Here is a 22,014-nt window from a genome sequence, read left to right on the forward strand (position 1 = left end):
AGTATTTAAACTAGATTGTAAATGTTTGAAGCTCCAGGGGAGTGAATCTGTGCCATCTTTCCATTATTAAAGTCTTCAGACCCGGGACTGGACTTTGGTAACTATGTGTCAAGGCAGTGCCAGGAGATGCTGGGACTTAACAGTGTTAAGTGTTACTTAAGTGTGAGAGGGAAACAGTCCATGTTAAACACACTTCACATGAAGCATTCTTCTTAAATGCCTCGTAAAACAAATGAAACATTGGTTAGAAACACATTCACCACTGCTGACCACACATGTTTTTATATTTAATAGAAATTAAATTAGTAGCTTAATATACATAATGTGACACTTTCCAGTCCAGTAGCTTTCCAATTCTTGCTTTCAAGTCACAGAGCAAATCCTGTACAAAAATGATAATAAAGAGCAACCAAAGAGTAAACACTGTCACTAAAACACTGGACCCAGAAAGGCTAGGTTTATCTGGAGCTACACACGCCAAAGGATACATAATGATGGACCCATCGTGGTACAATCATGCATTACCAACGGATAAACAGACTGCTGGCCCCACACACACTCTTTTCCTCCAGTGCAGGTGGCAGCATCCTGGACTGCAGAGCGGGCTGTTCTATCGTGCTCCATAGCTGTAGTAGTAAGGTTCATCTGGGCGGTATCCATAAGCAGTCGCTGGGCGGCCAGGAACCCCTGGTGATTGACCAAATCCATCAACTCCCATGCTACAAAAAAAGAGGAGAGAGAAACTGTAGGTTTTTTTATGGTAGGGAAGGTGCACTAGTGCTGGTGTCTCCAACTCTTCCTGCCACAAAGATAATTTTGTGAGGCAACTTTGCAAGCCATCTTTCCCTTCTAGCCAGCACTGTTCTCTCTCTTCTTCCCTTGGTGGGAAAAGAAATGCTGCAGAGAAATCAACACAACTCCTATCAAGGAAAGGCCTCCAGGTCAAATAGAAATCCCAGAAGAGACAGAAGTTGTCTCTTCTATCCTTTTATGGATTTACTGGCAAAGGACTTTACTTCTGTGACTCAGTTTCTCTATCTGTACATTAAAGGTAATGTGTCTTTCAGGAAAGCCTTCAAGCATGCTTCTTGCAAAGCCCCCTGGTAACCCTGCCCTACACAGCACATCTGAATAATGTAATTTCCTTTCTTCAGTACACTTCTGAAGTCCCTGGGAAAATACCACCTAGAAATGAGAAAGTGAGACTACCTAGCACAGCAATGTATCACAGAATCACAGAATCACAGAATCATATAGGTTGGAAAAGACCTTTAAGATCATCGAGTCCAACCATAAACCTAACACTGCCAAAAACCATCACTACACCATGTCTCTAAGTACCTCATCCAAACGTCCTTTAAATACCTCCAGGGATGGCGACTCAACCACTTCCCTGGGCAGTCTGTTCCAATGCTTGATAACCCTCTCGGTGAAGAAAAATTTCCTAATATCCAGTCTAAACCTCCCCTGGCGCAACTTGAGGCCATTTCCTCTTGTCCTATCACTTGTTACCTGGGAGAAGAGACCGACCCCCACCTCTCTACAACCTCCTTTCAGGTAGTTGTAGAGAGCGATGAGGTCTCCCCTCAGCCTCCTTTTCTCCAGGCTAAACAGTCCCAGCTCCCTCAGCCGCTCCTCATAAGACTTCTGCTCCAGACCCTTCACCAGCTTCGTTGCCCTTCTCTGTACGCGCTCCAGTACCTCAATATCCCTCTTGTAGTGGGGGGCCCAAAACTGAACACAGTATTCGAGGTGCGGCCTCACCAGTGCCGAGTACAGGGGCACAATCACTTCCCTAGTCCTGCTGGCCACGCTATTTTTGATACAGGCCAGGATGCCATTGGCCTTCTTGGCCGCCTGGGCACACTGCTGGCTCATATTCAGGCGGCTGTCAACCAACACCCCCAGGTCCTTCTCTGCCAGGCAGCTTTCCAGCCACTCTTCCCCAAGCCTGTAGCGTTGCATGGGGTTGCTGTGGCCCAAGTGCAGGACCTTGCACTTGGCCTTGTTAAACCTCATACAATTCACCCCAGCCCATCGATCCAGCCTGTCCAGGTCCCTCTGCAGAGCCTGCCTACCCTCCAGCAGATCAACACTCCCACACAACTTGGTGTCGTCTGCAAACTTACTGAGAGTGCACTCGATCCCTTCGTCCAGATCATTGATAAAGATGTTAAACAGAGCTGGCCCCAACACCGAGCCCAACTGTAGTTCAGCAAAGGACAGTGTTTCTGGTGGGATACAAGATTGACAGCCAAATGGCAGAAAGAATTCATCATATACTGAAAGGTTATGTATTAATGAGACAGAATAATTAATTTTTCATATAGAACAGCATCTTCTACACCTAAAAAGTCCCACAGCAATGAATTAGATGCTAAAGCACATGAACTGCATAGGGAAAAGTGGCATATATTTCATGCTCAACAATAACTCTCATGTAGGAGGTAGAGGAAAAATGGACATTGCCTAAGATACTGGATTACTGCCTATTCATAGTTATGTCACTTTTTAACTTCCACTTCAGTAGAAGGACAAATGGAAAAGGATTCCGATTTATTGTCTGACTAAAGAGGCATTGAAAGGAGTTGAGCTTCCCCTCTGAAGACTGTCAAAACACAAAGAACCAAAGTGCTTTTGGAGTGGGGAAAAGCTGAACCTCATTACTGCCAATTATACATATGGAACATGGGTTATGCAACAGTCAAGGCTGGGAAAGAACGACCCGTCCAGAAGATGTACAATGGGTGGGCCCCAGGCCCTGGCTCAGCAAAAAGCTGGCACTGCTGAATCGGTTGGACTGAAAGGGCTCAGCTGAAGTGATGGGGGACCACGTCCATCACTTTGTCTTTGCAAAGATACTTTCCTCGGATTGTGCCTCTGTAAGGTCCTAGAAAAGGATCCTTGGTGCCTGGTTTCTCAGGAAGCTCATTCACTCATGGGATATTGTGATAATCATGTGAAGGTGGAAGGTCTGAGGCCGAGATTTGTCCTCTGAGAAGGAAGAGACACAGTCAGCAAGCCAAGTGCAGCAAACTGCAGAGAAAATAACTGTTTCACCTGAATGTATCTTGAGAAATGCAGCACCCTGAAAGTGCTTTGCTATTTCCACATCTGCCTGTCTGTATTTGAATTGGCAATGCCAGTGTCTCATAACTCGTACACAGAGCCATCAGGCTGATCTTAAAGGCTGATCAGTCCCTTCAGCACAACAAAGAGAAGCAGAGTAGCCATGGTGTACCCTGTAGTGGTGCAAAGCTATATGAACACATGCCTCTGGCTCCACACCTTTCTCTGGCCACCCATTCCTTCCTGTATCCACTCCAAAGTCCTATTACTCTCTTCCAAGCCCATTATGAAATGAGCTGATGACCTCTGAGGCACCTTCTCCAGGTTCCTCCTTTGTACCTGGCAAAGAACAGCCTTCTCATTAGCAGGCCTGAAGCTTTAAGACTCCTGAAAGAAGGGATTAAGAGAAATCCTGTTACTGTGTCTGTATCCAACTCTCATCTCCAGAAACACCAAACCTTGCACTCACCTTAGTCAGAGGATGGTCCCTGCTTCTACCACTGTTACTGATTTGCAGTATGCAAAGGGATTAGACAGACAGACTTCACACAGGCTGCCATTAGGTATAGCTTTCTGAACACAGGCCACAAAGCTCTTTCAAACAAGCCAACCTAGCATGAAGCTGACCAACTTGTTTGACAGTTCAGAAAACAAAGAATTTGAATAACTACCATAAAACAATGCCAATTCTTTAAAAGAGTTCTTTCAGTACTGTTAGTACTAGGCGTTAATGTACTAAAAGAAGGCGTAGTGGGATTTGGAAGTGCAGAGTCCAGTTTTGTTGTGCTACTACAAGTTCCCAGTTGCCAGTGATACCACACACATGTAACACTGCAGAGAAGCAGGACCCTTTAAGGCTACCTTCAAACTCAGGAATTTGATTGTTTTATTCCAAAGATCCTTAAAGCATCTATGGTTGATTTATAATGAGAAGATATTTTAACAGAAAATGCTTTTCTAGGTTTATCTTTCAATTTTTTTTTCCTGTGACTATAACAACATCAGTTGTGGATAAGTTGTTTTTATTACTAGTATGGTAGAATAGGGGCTCTTTGCATTTCTGCTAACTACTGAAAACTTTATTCCGGAAAGGTGTTGTAGGTGAGCGAGTAGGTTGTGAGTCCTGTACGCAGGGAGGCTGCTGACTGCAAGTCAAGCTAGTAGGGGCCATGCCTTGGCTTACAGGGGAGACAACAGTAGCCATCCTCAGGTTTACTGGGGTAGAGAGGGACACAACAAATACAGCAGCCTGAGACATGTCCTGAAGCAGGACTTTCTTCTTAAATGTAAACGTGGCTTCTCTTGATGCTGCAGAGCTTCAAGAACTTCTTTTGGTCACTCCATTTTATATACTACCAAACTAAAATGACATTGGGGTTTTGGGGGGTAAGGTGCAATAACGACACTGAGCCACGAGGTGGCAATGGGTCTCTATCACTGCAGGCAGAGCTTTCCCAGCTACTTCCAGTTTAGTAATCCTTATTCGAAGAACTTTTAAATGTATTTAAATTGATAACGAGAGCAGGGAAAATATGGTTTCAATCACATTCTCAGCAAATAATTTTTTTAATATATTTTTTCATAAATGTGTAAGTAATTAGGTAAAGATCCCTAGAGTTTAAACTTTGAGGAGTATCAGTTATTTCCAAATGGTTTAGACATATGTTAGTGTCCCAAAGAAAACTGGAAGAGATGGATCAGCTGATAACTGCTTTGGACAGTTAAAAAAAAATAAAAAGAAAGGAACAGCAAATCACATTAAAACACCTTGCTCAAATCACCACTCTCTCCTCTCTAAATATTTCTCTTAAGTAAAGGAAGGCTTGTCCATACTTCAGAAAAAAGTTGGCTTCATTTTTACACCTTAGTGCTGTTGAAACATACCAGCTTTGCCTATTTGATTGTTTGTGCTGGCAGCTCGTAGCAAAAAAAGCTTGTCCTCTTAGTTGAAGGAAAGGCTATTGAACCCAGGAGGTAACTGAGGGGTAGGGCAACAAAACAGCAAACACATATCTGGAGACTGAAGTTTGGCTTACTCATGAGGCTGGCAGGCCAAGGGCAATGACTCTGCAAGCATAACCTATGGAGGTGGAGACAGGGGTTTAAAAACCAAGTCCTGATGAATCCTTGCCACTTCTGCCAAGAACAGCAGAACAGTAGAGCCAGGAAAGATGGTAGCTTTTCGGCTGTAAACACTTGTTGGGTAACAATCTCTACCTCCTGAGATCATGATTTGTGCCATGTGTTCTTAGATTTATACCAGCAATCAACTTCAAAACCTGCTCCTAGGAAAAACGTGTTGTTGGCCTTATTTATGCAGCATCTACAGGGAAACTCCAGTGCTCAGCAGAGCAAGCATCAGCCTGTCTTCCCAAAAAACTTAGGGACACATAATTATGCCATCGAGGCAACAATACTCATCCCTGAATTGGTATTTTTTGCTCCTGTTAGTCAGCCCTGTTCAACTAGGTACCTAGCAGAAGTGCATGCAATCCCTGTAGCTGTATAGCAGATACAGATCACACAACACCACAACAAACTCCTCAGATAAATGACTTATGCCTTTGCCTTAAAATGCAAGTTAAGGCAGTTTTGTCTGACAAAATTGCACAGATGCACACAGAGATTAGTGCTTGCTAACCACATTGGCAAAGCACAACTGTTTTCTCATGCAAAGTCTATCACCACGCCTGGAGCCGATAGAGTTAAACAGTGAACAGCACAGCTAATTACTATGTACTGCTAACCTCAGTTGCTGGTTCATTTTGAGACCCTTTAAAATATGAACTGTGTATTTTACCCCTATGCACTCTCCTAATGATTTGTTTTTTTTAGACTGAAATCACTTCCAGCCATCAGTTATACTCGCGGTCTCTACACATGCACTTCTCCAAGCACAAATATTTCTTTTTCCTATTGGTCTGCCAGCCCCTGTCAGAGCAAATTTCACTTTAAACTAAATGCTATGATACTTAAAACCTCTTGGATTACTCAGGCTGCTAGTGTGATCTATGACCTTCCCCAAATGACAGCTGAACTTTCCAATTTGCTTGTACTGCTAGGGAACTGAAGAACACATGCTGAAGAGGAAAACGTTCCTGATGTGCATGAGTGAGGAGAGATTTCTTAACAGCTCTGCTTATTGATACTTACTCTGATTCATGACATCCAAATTAAGATGCCCATCTAGGATCCTAGGTGCCCTGACATAATTTAAAATGTAAAGACCAATAGTGTTCCCCCTCACAGTAGGAAATGCCAGCCAGCATCCCACTGTGTCCACAAAATACTTACTTTCCTCAACTCCTTCCTGTGTCCAGAGCCTCAGAGACTAGATAGGCTTTGTGGTATGTCTGGAAGACTTGGCAGCCTCAGACGGGGAGCACTCTGCCAGCAACCCTCTGCTGGGGTTCCCGTTCAGGTATCTTTGCTGCTCATGAGTGCACAGTACAGGAAGAGAGGCTCTTGAGCTTAGTCTGAACTACGGTAATTAGCACCTGGGTGCAGACTGACCACGGAGCAAGGCTGCTTTCTTTAAGTTTTCCTGATGCAATAGACACCTGAGCCTATCCACACTAGCGTTCACACTGTTACTAGTGCTGGTGCTGACAAGTTGCTCTAAAACAGGTACTAATTCGTCCGGCATAAGCAGGGCCTCAGAAAGGCAAGTCCCAGGTCACTAGGGAAATTCTTGGTCAAAACTAACCCCTTGAAGTCCAACTGGAAATCCCCCAGTAGGATGCATGGATCTCAGAGCGATCCCAGCAAGAAACACTGCTTGGGAAACAGGCCTGCACACTCACGAAAGAGGCATGAAGCAGTATGGCAAGAATCATACCAGACTACTGTAAAAGACTGACTGGCTGTGCAGGTGAAGGTGGCCCAGGAAGAGTCTTCACTTTAGAGGATGAAATATCAGTTTAGGAGCTTATGGGCTTTAGGGCCCAAATTTCATCTTTTTCAGCTTATCAGTTTCATGGTTGGAAGCCCAAAATTAAAGCACCCTGAAATCACTGCCCACTGAAAATGAAATCCAAGCTAAATGCATACGGTGCTTCCACCACAGCCACGATTTCAGCTACATTTCTTTTCATCCTAAACCTGTTCTAAAACCCTGTCAATCCTCCCTCTTTATTCTGCATCAACAAGGCTTATACCAGCCTCATGTCTGAGAGGCTCTCAGCTACTCACCGGGGATACAAGTTTTATAATTTTATTAATAATAAAATCTATTTTATTAAAAAAAATCTATAAATTTATAATTCACTAGGTCCTCTGACCTTGGTAAGACCAAACAAAGACTACTTACAGCTCTCAACTCATCAGCAACCCTACCACCTCCTAAAGAAGGAATCACACTCAAAGTTCTCCACATGCTCAAGTCAGCTGCTGAGAGGGTTTATTTGCAGGCATAAATATACAGCCCCTATTTATAAGCATGGCACCTCTTCTTGCTGCCACTGATCACACCTGCAGCTTTGCAAGACTCCTCCTGAGTATCAGAGAATGGGGTTTGAACCAGAAGTTTTTTGAGCATCCTTCAGAAGCCTGACACAAGTACAGTTCACAGCGACCCCTCTGTTTCCTCTGTACCTTCTCCCTTTACACACCTTAAATTATTGTTTCTAAAACACAGTCTTCACTCTCAAAACATCCCCCACCTCACCCCAGGCAGGCATTCAGAATTTTGTGCAGCGCATCCTTGAAGTCCTAATGTTTCCCTTCTGTGAATCTATTCGTGTGTGACAGCACTGCTGATAACATACGGTACAGTTACCATCCTATATTGCCTTATAAACTCTCATGCCATAAACCCCTGTAATCTAGGATGCTGTATCAAGTTCCTGTGTATAACAGACAAAACAAGTTATGTTCAGATGAATACTGAAGGCTGTATTTTTCCCTCAGGAAGTACCTAAGCCATAGAAATGGTGCACCAGTCTCTAATCTCAAGACAAGCACAGCATTATAACCTGTACAACTGAGATGCAGTTTATAGTTTATAATACTTGCCAACAAGAGACACAGGAGTTTGCCAGCAGCAAAGTCTGTATTTTTTCCTCTCCTCTCAGTGGCTTTTTTTTTTTTTTTAAGTGTTGATGAAAGGTGCTAGACTGTAGGTCTGAGACGACTGCAGTGCAGGGCAGTATAATCACATATAGGATGCGGCAGAGGCTGCAGTCCTGCTAGCCAGATCAGGAGATCAGTTAGCAAATGCTGCAGCTCCCTCTTTCCCTCCACAGGTTTCCTCCGCACCGAGACCAGGGTATGGAAAGGCAGGGGAGCGGGGGCATCCAGGCCTTGACCCATTGTACAGTGAGGATTAAGGCATGGTATACATCCAAGCACAGGAGGTGGGAAATGTTTTTTAATTTCACAGAACAAACACAGACCTCCAGCTTCTTAAATTATCCTCAGGTAAGAAATAGTTAACTAATCCTTCACAGGTGCCAGCTAACCACCGCATTTTAACCAAGGCTCAAAGCCTGTGAAACCCATGGACTCTTTGGCCTTTCTGCTGATACTCACTGTCATCTAAACACTGGATGGGACACCATTTTCATAACGTCAGTCATGAAAGAGTGGAAGGCATCAGAAAGTGGCATAAAGCTGGTTGCTTTTCCCCTTGCTTGGAGTCTAGCAATTGAGAAGATGATCCTATTTACTTCTATGTGCCAGCTATCTCTGGTTTTGCTTCACCGACCATAAATTTTCTGTCCTTCAGCATAAGAGCACAAACCATGGGTTATGGAGAAACAGCATACAACTGAGAAGCCTTAGAAAAAACAATGTTTCTTTATATAATATCCTGTAACTGTAGATTCTCCCACTACTGGTAATGACGTTAAACTATAAACCACAAGTCTCTTAAATTCTGCTTCTCATGGCCCCAACTTTTTCTACCCTATCTGTGAAGCTCTTTTTTCCCATGCTTTCTATCCCTCAAGCTCAAGTGGGAGGGGAGTTTTGTGGCATGGACTGTGACTGTGCACACTGCATCAAATACCAAGTCCATTTCTACATTAGCATTGAATATCAACATTCCTTAAATAGTAATACGGTATGTGCTCAAAAGATAGAAAGCGTCAGAATGAACCTGTGCAATAATACTTTAGCTCCCTTGTGCATCATGATACAGCTTTTATGGATATGATCATGTCTCTCCTTCCATGTGATCCAGCTTTCTTCAGTGCACTTAATGACTTAAATTTTCCAGTTGCTTCTGGACTTGGTGCCTTAGTTGTATCTCAGCACAATACTGCTGTTTCTGCCATTTAATTATAAACAAATGCAAATCTAACAATTGTGGAGAAATGAGCACTGTGTCTTCTGTGTTGGGCTCCAGCTATGCACCAAGCAATAAGCATGCCAAAATTCACTGGTGGAGAGGCAGTGTTTAAAAAAAAACAAAAAAAACAAACAAAACATATATTTCCCAACTGAATAGTAAGAAAGCACTGAACTAAAACCAAATAACCTTGCTTAGCCAAATTCGGTAAGAGCCTTGCTTGAAAGCAATAGAGCTTGCCATCCCAGTTCTGTGAAAGCAGCCTGGGACTTGGGCTCACTTTCTTGCTCTGTCAGTTACCTGCTGTGTGATCCTGGGCAAGTTGCTCCTTTTCTCCATGACCTCAGTTTTCCAGGTGGAGTATTGAGAGAAAGAACACCCGAAACATTAAAGACATCAAGTGACAAACTACAGTAATGAGAAGACTCAAATTATACTGATGTGGATAGAAAAGACTTTTTCTTATTCTGTAACATTCCTCAAAGACGACAAAAAGTATTTCTGATCTGCTAGAAAGGCAAAAAATTGAGAACACAGCCAGCGGGCAAAATAGCAACTCGAGAACACAGGTTGTTTCATACAGCTGTGTTGTTTCTTTGAAGGGCATCGGGATAACTTTGCTAGCATTCCCTCACTCAGGCTCACAGCTCTGCCATGCAGATGGGAGTTTCTCAGCTATTCTGTACAGGATTTGTTCAACGGTCAAGTGCACAGTCAGAGCTGGAACAGAAACCAAGAGTTCTGACTTTTCATTATAAGCCTGACAGAAACATCTCCTAATGCTGTTGGCTCAACAACTGGCCAAACCCACTGATTAGATAATTAATTTTTAAGAAATGGATGTAAGAACTAAAATAAAAAAGCCCTAAGGAGCAGGCAATAAAAAGCAAAGAAGATGTCCTTCCCTCCCCCTCTCTCCTTGCGCAGTTCAAAGTATTTGTGTCAACTCCATAAATTGAAGAGTACATTGCCTTAGTAATGTAACTAGTAATATGTCTGGCTTGGGAAGGTTTCAAGCATCTCTTTTACTGAGCTCCAGCAATGTCAGTGTTAGGCTGGGTACAGAAGCTTCAGCCAACTGCCTGAGCAGAGTAAGATCCTGAAGTGGCAACTTCATAGAGGTGACTGGTGTCACTGACTAGATCAGCTCAGGATCTGGTCCACGTCTTCCACAGGCTTCTGACTAGCCTTCCCATTTCCAGACAGGAAGTGTTTCTTGCTTCCCATGCTAGATTACAGAGCAGGGTCACTATGAAAATGTACTCTGAGGTAAACAGCTGAAGTGGAAATGCAAGTTTTCAGTGTCCTGCATTGAAGTGCTCGTAGCTGAAGAATTATTCTTTTAAATATTTATACAAGCTCCTCAAGTGCAAATGCTGCCACTCAGCTCTGTGCTTCAATAAAAATGGGAAAAAAAGTTCCCTCGTGCACAAATACCCAGAAAAGCCATGCCAACAGGTTACTGGCTGATAGTCGTGCTTGTCTCCAGGGCTCAGCACCAAGAACCAGGCAACTCAATGTGGATGATAATCCAGATGCTGGAGGGAAGGAGGGAGGGAGAGTCAAAAAATCTGTTCTGCTTTGACTTACAGCTGCAGCCAATAAAAGCTTTCAAAGTCTTTTCTGAAAGTTAACATTACTAGGGGATTTGCAGTGTTCACTAGAGCACACACGGCAAATGCAGTTGGAGCATTATTACTGACAAACAAACTTTAAATATTTTTTACCACCATAGATGATTGTCCAGATTTCAACCACTTTTATATATTAACACAGTCCTAGTGAAATCTTGTCAAAATCTATCCCTAATCAGTGATGATTTTAGTGTAAACCAAGAAGAAGTAAATCTCAATGTCTCTTGCTGCTTGCTTTCTTAGGGCTAACCCTGGATATTAGGGAACAAGCCAGATACAAATACAGATGTGGAACATCTTCTTGGAGATCTATACCTCAGAGTAGCATTATTATGCAAAAATTTCAACTTTAATTACATGAACAAAAAATAAAATGTTTCCAGGCCAAAGGTTGGGCAGGGAGTCTTGGAAAAAAAAAAAAAAAAAAAAACTTAAAAAGCTCAAATGCCAGAAGGCAAGTAACTCTCTAAACTAGAAGGTTTTGGGTTTTTTTTAAACCATGAGATTTTAAAAAAATAAGTTTTCCAGAGGGAAGAGAAAAGGGTGGTTCAGTCATCATACTTGAATGGCTGAAGCTGATAAACACAGATTCTGAGAATCAAATTTTTGAATCAAAACAATTGTAACTATTTTGCAAAGAAATGAATTTGATACATTACATAAATTTTTCTACTAGAGACTTGTTTGCAGCACATGTTCAGTTCAGATAATAACCATAAGAAATATCCCACTGATATGTGGGACTTTAAAAAAACTACTCATTATAGGTTTAATTTTGAATCCTGTGAGCATGCTTATACGTAGCACACAAAACACCCTTCACTTTATTACAGTTTTAAATCTTTCTTCCAGGCCTGGCCTTGCAACCACTTGTCTTGATAAAATAGGTCACTTGAAAAAGGAAAGCTCAATAAAATGAATTACAAAAACAACAAGATTAAACTGATTGTGCTGTTTTTGTACAGTGCAGCTGAATTCTGCAAATATGCTCCTGGCTGTGGTTTGGCATTTAACAGCATGCGATCAGTGAGAAGGAGGAAATTTTATTCTCATTAACTGTTGCAGATTTACTGCAGTGAAAAAGGGCTATGTAACCTGAGAAGTGACAGAATGGAAAGATCAAAGCAGCAGTCTGGAAACTAAATAAACCTTCTGGCTACTTCCTGCAAGGAAAATTCACTCTGGCAATGTAAAACAGAGTCCAGTTAAAAACTACTCTCAGTTTTATGAGCTGTCACAGCAGCTTGAGTGGTTTAGACCAGTCAAGTTTAGAACATTATATTTCCTTGTTTTTGTCTCAGATACTTCTGTAAGCAGTTTTATAGTTTCTTTTTCTTTTTTTTTTTTTTAAAGAGAAAAATAAAATTCTTTTCTTTTGGTTGAAATCGAGAAGGTCACAGCTAAACTCATTAAAAACAAGCAGGTCTTCATTTGCACATTCCATTCCCATTTACTACGTTTTAATATTTTACTTTGAGATTTATAAGCAATGTACGTTTGCTTTAATAACTCTTCCGCATTCTGTTCACTTATTGTTTAATATAAGTGCAAATCAGTTTACAGAGCCCAGATGGCTTGTAACCAGGGAGCCAGTCTATTCCTAGTAGCACATCTGGAGGGACTGAGAGCAGCAGACAGAACGTGGGAATTAATTAATGTTACATTTCAGAAGAGACAGACCCAGGTTTGGGGGATTTTTTTGGTAAGACATTCCAAAGGACTTGAGCTAACTGCTACAGCATTTTGGTATTCTTTTAAAATTCTTAATAGCTACCTAAACCACATCGGTTAAATAGGGCCAACTGCAGGTGGAATATAGTAAAATAAAAAGTAACTAAAAAAAAAAAAATAAGAGAAGTGACTGCATGTGAGAGAGGCCCAAGTATCCTATATTCCAAAAGAGCTGAAGCGCATTAAAACCTCAGTGCTAACTCTTTTCCCAAATGGAATGTGCCACTTGCTGAAAAAATTGCAGCTTTAAAATATTCCCAAGCAAGTTATTTCATCTCTTAGCATACTAGTGTAATTGTTCAGAGCAATTAAACAGCTCTTACAGTAAATGAAACAAGTGCAACATGATCCTTCATGATTACGGACCACACACCTTGGAGAGGTGGTGTGGCCCGGTCACTGGGGCACTGCGAGAGCAGTCAGGAGAGCACTGCTCTACTCCAGGCTCTGGCACCTGACTTTGGATGAGTAACTTCTCCTTGCCTTTGGTTCCCTGCCTGTCTTGACTATCAGCTCTTTTTGGGCAAGGACTGTATTTTGCACTGTGGACATCATTTGCATGTTGGGGGATACAAGGAGAGCTGCTTGGAAGCTTCTCCTGATACAGTCTAAAGACAGAATAATAATAAATAAGCAGCCAAGCACATAAAAAAAGTTGCTGTACATAGCACACTGGATATGAAGAATATTGTCCTTATCAGGATATTCCCAAATTACAGGCAGTGCTGGGCCCTAATCCTTTAGTGGTACAGTATGCACAGATCTCCAAACCCTGGGAAAATCTCATTGATGAATACAGGTCATAGAGAAGAATCTTCTTCCCCTTGAATAATCAGACTGCTGGTCTTCAAAAAATGCTCCAATAACTGTCCACATCATAACAGCACAATTTGGTCAAATACATATGAACTGGATTATAATATGATCAGGTTGCAGTATTTAATTTCTGTAAACATGGCTTTGAGAAGACAGTATGAAAAAACTAATGAAAGTGACAGCTAGCAGGGAACATGACCACTACCTAAAAAAAAACAGGGAAAGGAAAGAGATAACTCTAGTTTAGTAGTGGTGCAGAAACAAATTATAAACTAGACACAAAGAAATTCAAGCTTGCATTCAAAAGCTCTTAGTGATAAAGCACTCGTGTTCTGGAAGCACCACTCCCACATTTAAGTACTGAAGGAAAACAACTATACAGTGAATTTTGATTTAGGCCATAAGCCAGGATCTGAAGAAATCAAGTGAAGTCTTTCAATAAGCTTGTCCCAGACTGTGATCAAAACCCTCAAAAAGGCAGCAGTTCCTGCTTCCTTATTAAGATCTTGCATCTAAAAGATAATATTTCCAAGCATATGTACCACCCGAACAGGCACTGATGAACAAAAAGAAACTTACCTGCCTGTTTCACATGAATAGTCAGTAAATGCTGTATTGTCCAAATGAGAAGAGTGCTTTATCTCTGTTATGTCAAGCCATATAGAGCCATATCAGAAATTTAGGGAAATCCTCCTGACCATATTCAGTTTAACTTCTTTAAAACTAAACATGTAGGCAGTTAGGACAACAGAATATGATAAAAAAAGATATGACTGCTACCACTAACAACATTTTTGTGGGATTAAAGAAAAAAAAGAAACACAAAACCCCAAAACCCCCCTTATTTGTCTCCAGAAACTTCATTGGTTCTGGGCTTCTCTTTAAGGCCTTTTCAAATTCGTTTCAGTGGGATTTACAATTTGCTAATACTGATGTGTGATAAACTAATAAAACCTGCCTACAAGGTTATAGGCCCAATTTACTAATAAAACCTAATTTGATTCTCTTGGGAAATGCAAATTAAATAGTGTCTAAATGGTAGAAGCTGAGTACAACTCTGCTGAACATATTGGAAAGGCAAAAAAGAGGGTTTTTTGTTTTTAAAATAAAGTTTAAATATGGAAAAGAAAAAGTAATGCACAGAACTGTAAGAAATATCACTATGGTAAAATGTTTGAAAGTAGAATCATATTGTAGTAATAATTTACACTGTATTAGCTTTTCTTTCCATTAATTAACAGATTTTATACTTACTATATGTCCACCTCTAAGACAGGAAAGCATTACTGCCTCTATTCAAACTATGAGGAAAGAGAGATATGGATACTTTCAATTCTACTGTAACACAGACCCCATATGAGAACATGTTTTTTATCTCAGCTAATCTTTCCAAGAGCCATGAAACAAAGTTTCTTCTGCCACTGATGGCTGTAAAGGGTTGCCTGAGGCAGCTCACTTTTACTGTCTACTAATGTATTAGTTTTTCACCTTCAGAGATAGCCCGAAAGATGGCACTTAGCTGCTGAAAGGCTGAGAAGGGAATGTTCAAATGCCCAAATAAACCGTGCATGTTACTGAAAGTACAACATAGATGAGAAATACTCCATAGCAGGGTCACTAACTCCTTCAAATCCTTTCCTGAGGAAGAAGGTTCTTTAGATCAGCAATATATCCTGTAGGGTTTAGAGACTTAAGCAAGGAAGAGATGAAATCCTAACTTCAATGCTCGAGAAGTACAATATGTGACTGCTTTTAGCAAATCTAATTGAAGGTCTATATGGAAGATAGCTATAAATGTTGATGTAGGATATAAGTTGCAGGTACAACCATTTAAAAACATTTTAATAAACATTCACAAAGTGAGCATTTGCCAGCACCTAATGCAGTTCCTGTACCTGACCTGAACAGGAGCTATTCAGCTGTTGACTCATGACTGGGAGTTCACACCACATTGCAGGAGTCAACAGAAATGGAAGGCTACAGACCTTTCCCTCATGAAAATTCACACCTGATTTTCATCAGGGTACCCAAGCAAAAAAGCCTGTGGATATGACTATTCTTGCCATCCAACGTGGACTTTTAGCACATGCAGGCATTACATGTGGGTAGCTTAGCTAGAGATAAGCTAAGTCACAGTAACAGTCTTCCCTGTGCTCCCAGCAGGACCTATGGCCATGTATTTAGTTACTGAAGCACACATCACTGCCATTTCTGTTAACTCAAGACACAACAGCTTGGTTATGCATGCCTATACTTGCCAACAACAGACACAGCTTAACTGAAATCAATGCAGAGCAGCCTGCAAGGCCCTGGCTCCACATGCTTAGCTCACAAAATATCACAATGACCTGCCATGGCAAAAACAAGAAATGCAGCTACAGTTTTAGGCTGTAAATCCAGGCAAGACGAAAGATGTTCCACCAAGGACAGAGACAGACAGTCACCCCATAAAACTGGTTTTGTTTGACATGCCAAACCTCACTGCTTCCTGGGAAGAAGCTTCAATCAGATCTCTGTTGAGAGGGGATGTGAGCACACACGCCGGGAACAGCACACACACAGAAATGCCTTGTCTTAGTGAAAACGAAGATTGTGCAACGGCAGCTCTGCTACATTTTATAATGAGGTTAAACGATTCTGTACCGGAGAAAACTTCCTCAGGAAGAAAAAAAAAAAAAAAAAAAATGTTTTGGCTAGCTCCAGCATTCCTAACTATTAATCTTTCTAAAGCTACAGACAGAGAGGATTTGGGAACTCTGGTGAAGATATTAACAAAAACTTGGCTTTTGCACTTAAAGTTTGTACCATTATCTAGTTATAGCTGGGAAAGGTTAAAAAGTGGTATCTTCCTCAAAGGGTAAGAAAAAGACTGTGGATATCTCTATTATAAGATATTTAGCCATCACTATTATGTTTGTGTCTTAAGAAAGTAATTAGTCTCTAGAAGGTGATTAAAGTTTGATAAATGACCATAGATTCTTGAAGATGTCTTTCAGCTGGTCTTTATGCCTTGTAGCTCAGACACTAAGCTGTCATCACATTAGCAAAAGGTGAGGGATTTTTTGTTTGCCACAATCATAAAACTTTCACTCTATATTAAGAGTTATCAGAACCAGGAGCCTTGAATACAGATTTTAATAACAGATGAAAATTTCAAATCTATGCCTAATGCCCATCTGCTTCTGAAAGACAGTAAGATGATGCAAAGCTGGTAATCTAATCACAAAAGTCTTTTCCTAGCCAATGAAAAAAACCTGGATACAAGCTGTCAAAACAACCTCCTCAGCCATGTATTTCCTGCTGAATGGAAAACATACCTTACGATCTGTTTGCATTCTGCTCCAAAACTTTGAGGAAAACAAGAGATGCTGTTTATGTATTTTATCACTGCTTTTGTGTACATAATATTCTGAAATAATTCCGTTTATAGACATCATACATAACAGTACAACTCCACTAAGAATATAGTTCAGAAATAAGAGCTGTAAACTAAAGCTGCAAAACACACAAGCTAGATTACCAGAAAGAAAGCATTTCTATTTCTAACAATGCCTTTGGTTGCTAAAGTGAGGGTGGCAGTATTAGAAAAATGCCAACTTTCCAGGTCTTCACTTATCTGCTGCTTCTCCTTTATGCCGACAAGTACCAGGAACAACAATTATCCCCACTTGCTTCAGGATATGTCCAGAATAGCAAGCATGCAAGCAAGTCTACAAACTGAATTTAGGGCTAGATACTTTTACATTTCCCTGCAAAGTTGTTCTGTACTTCATGATGCAGGAACTGACCGTGCAAGGTAGCATTCTCAACTCTTGACAGTAGTCAGTACTCTAGGTTTCAAAGGAAAGTCCAAGAAACCCTGTGAAGGGAAGGCAATGTCTTTGAAAAATGCAGCCCCTAAGATACTCCACCTAATTCACCAGATCTATAGATGTTCTTACTGCTAACACTATTACTTCATGTTTCCCTCTTAAAAAATTATGGGGGGGGGGGGGGGGGGGGGGGGGGGGAGAAAACCCCTATGTGCTAATCCAGTGAATGCAGTTGCCTATAAATACCTTAACTTTTTTAAACTCCTGTTTTACGCTTGACTTCAAAAAAGGACTTTCCTACCCACCCAAGACTGTGCAGCAGGTCTAGGTATGTAGGTCCAGTGTCTCCTGAGACAGGGACTCCACAGGAGATGGTTGTGATATCCCTGCTGGGTTACAGGAAAGTCAACCACTTCATCGATTGCACATCTGGATAGGGCTGCTGTTCCAATTCCCCTGAATTTTCCGGAATGTAACATGGTAGAACTGCAATGGCAGAGGCTACCCTGGACCTCTGCTAGAACTAGCATCCTACAACCAAGGAAGCACATGGTTTTCACTATCTGCTCAATGCAGTATAACTGGTATACCAATCTGATATATGGCAGCTGGTGTGGGCTGAGCTCCCTTGCACAGGTATAATTAAATATTGCTTACAGTGAAAACCTTCAAGGCAACTTGAGTTTGGTTGCGGTCTTTGAAAAGACCTCTCCTCATAGACCCATTTCTTTGGCTCCAAAAAATGAGGCTGGTGACCAGAACACACTCAAGCCCTGGTAATGCACTGGGGCCACCAACACTAGTTCAACACTAGCTCAGCTTCCCAGTGATATGCAGGCACTAAAAAGGTCAGTCTTTCTGGCTGACATGTTAGGCTCTCCTGGAGGCAAGGGGAAGTCCTGATCCAGTCTGAGCATGTTACAAGGACAGGAAATAACCTGAGAGAAATTAAACAGGTAACGTATCCTAAGTCTTCCTCATAAGGATGCAGAAATGAGAAGAAAGGATTAGATTATTCAAAGTTGAGTACCAAAAAGTCAGCTCATGGTTGTTACCTACCTCAAATTTCACAGGGTGGTCTTTAATGATGGAAAAGACTCCTTCAGAGCTCACCCCATTGCTTAGCAAACAACTGCTTCTATTACAGAATTAAAAAGCCTAATATAAGAGGCCAAGACCAGAAGACACAGGCACAACAAATAAATGTATAACAAATAAAAAAAAGTATAACAAATGAAAAGACCAGAAATATGTATCTACTCATTATTAGGCCATCTCTCTTTGAACTCACAAAAAATGTTACTATTAACTGACTTGCTAGTTGTCTATGCAAATCGTAACTCAGCTTTCTTTAAAAAAGTTTCTGAAAACATATTCAAATATTAATAGAAAAATGAACCATTTTTATAACAAACATCTTGATTTATTAAAAGCTGGAACTGGTTAAAAATAAATCTGTGACATAAGGTTCTTGTTAGCTTTAAACTGTAAGCATAAAAATACCCTAGAATTATGTTTTGGTATGGATGAAATGTACACTATATAGCACATAAAAAGAGCCTTGACTTGCTGCTATTATTTTTAATTAGGCTCTCTAGCACGTATGGTTTTACCTTCCAACACCAATTCAAATTTGGGAGAAGGGAGGGTCTGACTCTCCAAACTCATGGGACCAGCAATTCCATGGCTCATGCCTCGGAGCACTAATGCATTTTACATTAGCTCTAAGCATCAGGAAATCCTGGCTTCTGGCGCCAAGGAGTTCAAAACAATAATGACACACATCTGAAAACTAGGATTCGCCATTCGACTGCCAGTATCTATTCTATCAAACAATTCAGTCCTGCTCTGTTACAAATAGGACGGAACATTTGCAGCAGTCCATACTGTTTCCAATTAGACCATATGTCTGGACTGCAGATAAATCCATGGAGCAATCATATAAAAAAAGTCTTCCTAGAAGACAGAATTCTAATGAGAAATCTGAATATTTACAGAGGCTATCATCAACGGGCAATTACCAAGTTTGTCATTAGCCAAACTGCAGTTTCTCTGTTTTCTTTCTTGAGGTGAACCTCCAAAATGCCTTGAGACCTTACAAGAAAACTCTACAAATACTTAACTAGGTATACACCAGATGTATTTTGCTACTCATTTTAGTTGGAATACAATCAGATTAAAAAGCAGCTTACTAGTGTAGCTCCCTGGTAAGGGATTGAAATTTGAGGTTGAGTGATCTACTTTAACTTTTACCCAAGGACACTCAAGATTTTTTTTTCCCCCCCAGCTGAAAGCTTTCTGGCAAAACAAGAGCATCTTGACTGGGGCTATATCTAAGTTTACTGGAAACAAAGGAGTCTGCAAGCTTCACCCTACACACCTTTCCCCCCACCTCCAGGGGAGCATGAAGAGTGTTGGGACCACATATTCATACAATGTTCTGGTTAATACAGAAACCTGTCATCTCATGGGTTTTGTCTCTATTTTAAAGTTGAAAATGTTAAGTCACATAGTAAGACTCCAAGAATAGCATATAGCTCATACTTGCCTCAGTTTCTCTATCACCTGCATGCTCTGAAGCAAAGGTTGCGCATTTGGAAATTATCAGCACCAGTATCCCTTTCCCAAACATGGACTCCACACAAAGGGTTACACACTAGTCTGAACTTGATCCTTACTGAGTATAAACACTTCCTTTTTTCAAGAGGATCCATCTCTTAAGTCCTACTTTTTTTCTTGATATGAGCATTTTAGTTATTTTAATTTGTTCTTAAAAATGTTACCACCATTCCACCCTTGCTGAATGTTCAGCTTTCTGATGCATCACGGGTAGAATAAACAAACAAGTGCAACCATCCACTGCCCTTTAACAATTACAAGAAGCCAAAGTAAGAGAGAAAAATGTTTTTGCTTCAGCTGTACATACTGTGAATTACTCATATTTTACAAATGGTGACTAAAGTTATAAGTGGTGAAAATAACATTCTTCCTTTGGAAAGAAATAACTTCAACCACAGGGCTGGGCATGTCCAGATAGCATCCTGTTAAAGTGAATTCTGTACCTTGACTGTAAAGTGTTTGAAATATTTCCTGCTAATGAGTGCACATAATTCATGCTCTATAAAAGGCATTTTCTAAATGCTACAGGATCTATGAAGATTTCATTCTTTGAAAGGAGTCTTCTATTTTGAACTTGTGGGAGAAGTCTACTCTCAAGTTCAAACTGGAACAGCTTGCTAACATTCAGAGGAGAGGTCATTGACCAGAGGGCAAATTCAGAGAAACATATCCCAAAAGTCAAGCTGACATCTTTTGCTCATCTAGCAAATTTTCAAAGTAAGTGCCATCAGTAATCTAATTGAGAATACCTTGGGAAAACTTAGGTTAAGGGAAAAAAAACAAAAAAACAAACCCACAGAAATAGTTTTGCCATCTGAAAAAACTTATTTTTAACAATTTAAGAATACTGGAAACAAAAGCCTTCTGGGTAATCAACATCTCAAGCCTCTCTTTAGGTATTTCCCAACCACATCATCTGAATTGTATTTGAGTAATTGTCATAACATGTAGTTAGTTGTGTGTTCTAGTTTTACTTTTCTATTCTACAGCTTTTGGAAAGCTATGATGTTATTACAACACGTATGTTAAAAGAAACATGTAATTCAGAGGACAGAACTGCTTTTTCAGTGTAAACCATTCCCACTGCTATGAGGACAAAAATTGTTGAACAACACAAATGAAGCCCTATAAAGAAACTTGAATAGCCATTGCTGGATTATATGCATTCTTTACAAACAGCAATTTACCTGCTAGAGAAAGGATGCTGCCCAACGAGGTCTCCATTCTGAAGATGATAATCACTGAAGAAATCCGGACTCACTGCTCCATCATGGGCTATTAGGCCATCTACAAAAACAAGAAAGGTACAGTGACTGTATAAAGGAACATGACTTCAGGGCAAGTGGGCAACACAACCTGTGCTGGTTTGTCTTAGGAATTCATTAGTAACTTGCAATATTTCTGGGAGGAATGTCAAGCAACAGTAATACTGAAAAACAGCAACTTCAATTACAAAAAGCCTTACTGGTACCAAGTAGCTCAGCCTACTGCCCTGAAAAAAAGCTATACCTAAGAAATATTCTTACACGTTCTTCCTCAGGCCTGTAAAGGTTATAAAGACCCATCTTGTCTGCCCCATCATGAAGTGAGCCCAGAGAAAAAGTAATGAGAAGGGTCAAACATTAATCTGGGCCAGCAGCATAGAAGTAGAAAAGCAGCAAAGGTCTTAATTGTTCAGACTCTACACTTCACTCTATCTCTTAAAATTGGTTAAGAAAAACAGGAAAGGAACTTCAAACCTATTTCTTTCATCTCCCCCATATTTTAATGTCTTCTAGCTATTTCCTAAAAGGGTGGTCTTTTCACATGATATCCTCTCAAGAACATCGGTTACAGTTTTCTTTTGCTTCCTTTATATTAAAACACTGGCATATGAAGATACAGACATTTGTAAAGCCAGTAGTGTTCCTTAAAGGCTTCACAGTCTACTTCACAGTCACAGTCTCTAAGGAAGAGAAGAAAATCAGGGGCTAACATTTTCCCTCCGTTACATCAGTGTAAATCCAGAGCATCTTGGAAGCAAAGCCAGTGAACTGACCCCAGC

The 22,014-nt window shown here is 40.7% G+C and overlaps 1 protein-coding gene across 1 annotated transcript in view; it reads right to left on the reverse strand.

Annotated features, from left to right (window-relative positions):
• Nucleotides 1–263: 263 nt before the first annotated feature.
• KIFAP3 (kinesin associated protein 3) overlaps nt 264–22,014 on the reverse strand; it is a 72,464-nt gene continuing 50,713 nt past the window's right edge. The window contains exons 19-20 of the mRNA XM_075508022.1: nt 21,158–21,257; nt 264–719 (exon numbers count right to left, since the gene is read on the reverse strand). Of these exons, the coding sequence (XP_075364137.1) occupies nt 611–719; nt 21,158–21,257 (209 nt within the window). The 3' untranslated portion in view covers nt 264–610. The remainder of the gene's footprint in view (nt 720–21,157; nt 21,258–22,014) is intronic.

Source organism: Mycteria americana, chromosome 7 (genome assembly GCF_035582795.1).
Source record: "Mycteria americana isolate JAX WOST 10 ecotype Jacksonville Zoo and Gardens chromosome 7, USCA_MyAme_1.0, whole genome shotgun sequence".
In the NCBI taxonomy this organism is placed as follows: domain Eukaryota; kingdom Metazoa; phylum Chordata; class Aves; order Ciconiiformes; family Ciconiidae; genus Mycteria; species Mycteria americana.